Raw genomic sequence first — 6,054 nt, 5'->3', positions numbered from 1 at the left:
ATGGATTAATTTTATTAGCTCTTGAGCCAGCAAATTTTACATTATTAAAATGCCCGAGGTCATAATCCCCTTTGTAATAGCCTACGTGTCTCGAGGGCTCACAGTGGCGCGCGCAATTGGTATCGACACTTTTCATCTTTAAACAACGTGTTAATGATGTGTATTTTTCTCCCATTCTGTTCTTTTTTCCCCTAAAGACAAGAGAGGGAGAGAAGAGGAGGGATCTCTCGCATCATGTTGTACTCGTTTAACTCGTTTTACCGAGGGGGCGTGGAGTGACTCCGGTGATTTAAATAAGGAGCCCGTGCGCTCTCACCATCCAAGACGAAAGGCGCACGAGCCGGAGAGCAGCAGCTATATAGCGCGGCTAAAATTAGTGACGGATAGTGCGTATTTCCTCCGCTTCGTACAATTGGTCCAGCTTCTACTGCCGTGATATTTATAAGATAAGGTCTTCCACCACTCATACTTGCTGCATGAGTGTGAAACAGAGAGTGTAAGAGCAGAAACCGAGTTGTAGTGCACTACAACCAAAGTTTCTTGGAGGGATTGCAACTGGTCCCCGATTTTTTAAGCTTTTTAATTTTACTGGGACGACTGGAAATGGCTTTGACTGGAACAATTTTACCGTCCATTTCCACATTTTCAGCACAGAAGGAAAAATGCTGGGAAAACGTGAGTAGCCTATATTTATTTTTATTTCACATCATTATTATGCTTATGCAGTTCTTTTTACATACACGTGTGTATATACACAGTTTAACAGCGTTTTTAAACAATTTCTCGAACTACAAAAGTTATATTGCAAGTTAGTTAGTGCGCTAAACGTACAGTATATCCTCGCGAAAATAAATCGCTTTCGCCTGAGGACGTAACCATAGCAACAGCTGCTCGATTGTACATTGACTATATATTTTATTATAATTTTTGTCATTATGTATCACGTTAAATTATATTTAGACATCACAATATACAAGAAAACCTTTAGTGTTTTGTTTAAAGTGTCTTTAAGATAGTTAATAGTAGGAATAGCCTACTATAAGACTTGAGTTCAGTGAGATGAACTTCAAGCGCATTGAAAATTCTTGACAGAAATTCTTGATCCCCTTACTATATTCTTGACTTGTACATTTCATGTTTGTGCATTCTTGCTTTTAAAATCTCAAAGTAAGTTTAATCTATCTGTTCCATTGCAGAGGTGGAAGGATGAACTGGACAGGTCCATGCATCTCAGCTGCATAGCTGACATAAACATGGACAACCTCAGCAGAGCAATAGACGACGAAGATCTTGATAAATATCTGGATCTGGAGTTTATTCTGGCCAACACTGCGGGTTCTGATAATCTCGGACTCGGTATGGGAAGCGATTACAGAATGCAAGAATCCAGAAACATGTACAACCCCACTGCATACTCGGTGCCCGAGATCAACCCGTCACCTCCGCCGTATACTACCAGCCTCATGGCAGAGCTTCTGCAATCCGATGTAGACACCTACTGCCAGCCATCTCTGCCCAACAACACCCAGGGAAGATTCCTGGTCAGGTCTATCTTCCCCAATCAGGACATTTCGGAGTGTATCAAAGTGGAGCCCTGCATGGACAGTTATGGACCTGCAAGAGGAATGGTTCCTAAAGTCAAACAGGAGGGCAACGGTGCATGCATGAGGTCATATGAGCAGCCAAGACTGGCCAACTCACCCCAGGGGGCAGGCAGCATGACTCCACCGCAGAGCCCCGCGGAGCTCATCAACACAGACTGTCAGTCACAGATGTGCCACGCGATGACGTTCAAGCAGGCTTACCAAGGCAACACGGGGTTTCCCCATTCCGCACCTCCACAGATGCACCTGTCTTACCCAAATGTGCATCACTTCAGCGTGTGCGACGACGGGCTTGGAATGCCCAACGCCAACCAAAGAGTACTTCTGACACCACCCTCATCTCCTCTGGAGATGGACGCCAAACCAAAAAGGGGACGTCGCACCTGGCCGAGGAAACGGACAGCGTCTCACACTTGCACTTTTTCTGGATGCGGCAAAACCTACACAAAAAGTTCCCACTTGAAGGCGCATCACAGAACGCATACAGGTAAATAAACATCTATGCCAATGCGATGACATCACAATCGACTGCTCATTATTGAAATGTCATGACAATAATCAATGCTGAAAATAGATCAATATTAACGTACCTTGTTTTTTCTTCTCTTTCGTTAGGTGAGAAGCCCTACCACTGCAGCTGGGAAGGTTGTGGCTGGAAGTTTGCCCGTTCTGATGAACTGACCCGTCACTTCCGCAAGCACACCGGACACCGACCCTTCCAGTGCCATCTGTGCGAGCGCGCCTTCTCCCGGTCCGACCATCTCGCCCTCCATATGAAACGCCATATGTAGGAACGGACTCTGAATATTTGGACTAAACGCACTGAACAGTGAACATCATGGATGTTCAAAGCAAGCATTTTGTCTGTACCCTTTATTTAAAGTATGACAAAAGAGGAAACATGAACTGACTTGACCTATTGCTGAATCCTTCACAGTCTTTTGCATTGTAGCTGGTTCTACACTTCATTTCTTTACAGATTTTTTTAAAGAAACAAAATATATTTTTCCTTTCCAAAGAGCTTGACAAATGCCAAACAAGTTCAACTCATGTTAGGCTGGACCTAAACCTCAAGACGGAACTGGAATCAGACAGTTAAATGTGTTTAAGTTAACATGATGTACAATGGACATGACAACAGTGCCTTTTAATTCATGTATACATCTCACGAGTGCCATAAATACTCTTGGCAATTTTTTTAAAAATTGTATGCTATTGTTTCAAGAAACTAAATAAGCTTTGTAAGACAATGTTTTCTTCTTTCAAAACTGCCTTAAAAGTTAACAAAAGGGCGTTAACTGAATGTTTGAAGTAATTTGTGCATTTATCGACATAAACATTTAAAAATCAGGGTCTTATGGTTTATTCGTTTCTTTTTTTCTAACGTATTCTTACAAATTTGTATGTTGTTAACGTGAATTGCAGACTGTCCCATGTTCGGATGACATGATAAGGGCTATGTGAGTTGTTCTGGACCAAACATTTTATGTACATAATTTATACACTGTAAATATTGTACTTAATGTACATATTAAACTTAATTGAGATATAAACATGTGTGTCTGTCGATATGTCTAGTATCAATCAATCTTTTCGAATCCTTCAGACAAGATCTCGGAGGTATCGCCCGAGGGTAGATGTTACAAGCCTTGAGGGAGATTGCAATCTTTCCCAGCTGCAACTTTGCCATGCCAGAGAGCTGCGGCTAGACCTATAAATACAAACATTACATCTACATAATTGTTGAGACTGAATATAGCCCTGTCTGGGCAGAGGGCTACACCACAGATGAAGAGAGAGATGCTTTGGAAAAACAACGGAAGAAGTGGGTGAACTTTCTACATCAAATTACTTTTTTACAGTTGGGGTGAGAATTCAAACTTTACAGGCGCTGTAAAGTCAATCAGATAAAAATACACATCAAGAGCTTGAGGGTATCTGGCACCAAAGTCTTTATGTAAATAGAGCTCTAAATGTTCTTTATTAAACAGAAGACAGTCCTCTGGGAGCTTAATACCAGTTGGTACAGTATATTCAGGTCACACAGCAGAAATAACATCCAATGCTGCATCTTATGGTGACACTAGCCCAAAAAACAAAGCACATCTCCATATTGTATGATAATACTATTAGACCTCTCTGTTGTGTTTTTATGGGCCCTGTGCAGTGGTATGGAAATATTATACCGTTCACTTGTTTGAGAGGTATTCACTGCATGGTTATTTTGAGGAAATGAGGAACTAAAACTGTGTCAATGGATGGCTTACTTTGTGAAGTAAGAAAAACATTTTCATATCACTTTCAGGTTGGTCTCAGATCACTTTTCGGAGTTGCTGTATAGTTGATAAATCAGCCAGGTTAATGTGTGCCGTTTCAGTTTACAACAATGCCCTAATCCTCCAATGAACTTCAAGGGTCTGCTACAAAGGTCACATCCCTTGAGATAGCGAGACTTGACACTATTCACCTAGGAAATGGTTTTTAACCTACATAAGAAACTGATAATGACACCAATGATGCATTTAGGATTATGTTAATTGCCTGGCTTCAAGCCAGAATGCTCCTCAGGTTTCAAAAACAAGACTTTTACATTCTTGTAAGAGTGAGCGATGGTATTAATAAAGCCGTGAGGGTATTCCTCATGTCGGCAGCAAAACAAATACAAACTATAAATTACCCTAGATGGGAAAAAAACTGAATTCTCTTCAAAAATGTATCCACCAACCAGGGATACTAATTTAAGTCCACTTCCTGTCCTGGGATGAATCATTAGCTGCACCTGGAGAGATCAATTTGTTTTCAAAATCATGCGTAATTCAAACTTAATGAACAAAATATACCAAAAAAAATGACGAGGTTGTAATGGGAAAATGTATTGGAAGTTTGTTATACTACTAGTATCTTTTTGTCCCTGTAGCTGCTTCGGTTTCACGTGTGCTTTTGGTGAAGATTCATTTGGAAAGCTTGGGAATGTCATGGGAAGAGTTCGCCACCTGCTGGACTTGGGCGGGAATCATCTTAGCGGAAGACACTGAGCCATTGTACAACTTGTCAAAACCTTTTTGTAGTGATACTTCCCATGGAGCACAACGTCAGGACATGATGTTTCGTACGTCATTTGCACCAACTTGGGACAAACCATCAAAATCCAGGCGAATAGCTGCATTGGGAGGCAATAACATAATATGTCAGTTCCTCAAAATCACCTCAGCACCAACAAAACAAAGACAGAAAAATGATAATCCCCATGGTTGAAGAAAAACCACATTTGTGTGACAACATAATGGAAAGTGGCCATCTGGCTTACATTTCCCAGCATACCTCTGCTGACGGTCCTGGTGGAGTGCAGAAGAGTGTCCGTCAGTGCACCGCAACATCCCCAGGGCAGCATTACTCGGTGGAGAGCCCTTGCTCCCTGGCCCAGGCCCAGCTGATTAAATACACAAAATCCAGCTTGGGTCTGGAGCTCTTCACGAGCAGATCGAGGTCCGATTAGTCAACGCGCTGATTTAAATCAATACCCCGTTCCGAGCAATTTTTGGCGCAAGAGCGGGCCAACATTTCCCAGCCAGCTGTCAATACGCTCAAGTCCGTGAAAGGGTCCCCTCGAATCCAATCAACCAAGTGAGAGCACACTGAGGATCTTGTTACCATGATGACCCCATCCAGACCTTCAACATGTACATGTGTGTCGCATTTAACATACTCACCTTGCTCTGGTAAAACACAAGAGCATTATTGGCACACCTGGACCGTCTCACTTGACATAGCCATTATTCCCAGAAACTCCCTGCTTATGTAAGCAAGATATGCATTTACCAGGGTCAAAGATGTTTTCCGTACACAAGTTATTAGAAATGTCAAGCATTCCAACAAAACTAAAATAACTAATGAGGCATGTGGAATAAACATCGGGAGTCAATTCTGGGAGGCTCTTTGGCGCATTTTGATACTCAGAGTTCACTAGCACACAAACTAAGCAAATACCAATCTCGGAATTTCCTGTTACAGTTAAAATCCTGTGTGCAGGTTCTCGTGTTCCAGGATAGTTTCCACTGGGCTACAAGGAAGTCCTCAAGAAACTAGTAGCTTTACAAGTATGACTGTATGCATTCAGATTGGATTTCTGATTTTAGTAGCTACAATGAAGCAATTTAATATGCAGTGTTATACAAGAATTTGCCCTGCCGCACCTTGGGCCTACTGAGAAAAAACAAATGCTGACACAATTTAACCTAAAAATAATGATCCCAACAAGTTTTTTTTTAAAAGTCGCACTTAATTTGTATGAAAGACACGGACATAAAATATCAAACCAAGCGGCATCAGCAAACAAATTATTCTAGACCTTTTCTTACATCATTTTTCCAAGCGATTTTCATTATGATTTTAACTGGTCTGGAGTCAGTTCCCACAGAGGACTAGTTCATCAGATTTAACTATGGACACA

General features: G+C 41.6%; 1 protein-coding gene across 1 annotated transcript; it reads left to right on the top strand.

Annotated features, from left to right (window-relative positions):
* Positions 1-272: 272 nt before the first annotated feature.
* On the top strand, positions 273-3,155 carry klf2a (Kruppel like factor 2a). The gene is made up of 3 exons (XM_079593546.1): positions 273-675; positions 1,197-2,091; positions 2,220-3,155. The coding sequence occupies exons 1-3, from the start codon at positions 604-606 to the stop codon at positions 2,393-2,395; spliced, it is 1,143 nt and encodes a 380-aa protein (XP_079449672.1). The 5' UTR covers positions 273-603; the 3' UTR covers positions 2,396-3,155.
* The last annotated feature ends 2,899 nt before the right edge of the window (positions 3,156-6,054 follow it).

The sequence above is a fragment of the Phoxinus phoxinus genome (genome assembly GCF_949152265.1).
Source record: "Phoxinus phoxinus genome assembly, chromosome: 20".
Classification (NCBI taxonomy): Eukaryota; Metazoa; Chordata; class Actinopteri; order Cypriniformes; family Leuciscidae; genus Phoxinus; species Phoxinus phoxinus.
This window is presented reverse-complemented; position numbering and strand designations above follow the sequence as displayed.

Excerpts from the sequence above, each read along its gene's own strand:
- klf2a (XM_079593546.1), top strand. The coding sequence starts at position 604 with ATGGCTTTGACTGGAACAATTTTACCGTCCATTTCCACATTTTCAGCA. Across the intron at positions 676-1,196 it reads AGGAAAAATGCTGGGAAAAC|AGGTGGAAGGATGAACTGGA; the intron begins GTGAGTAGCCTA and ends GTTCCATTGCAG. Across the intron at positions 2,092-2,219 it reads GCATCACAGAACGCATACAG|GTGAGAAGCCCTACCACTGC; the intron begins GTAAATAAACAT and ends CTCTTTCGTTAG.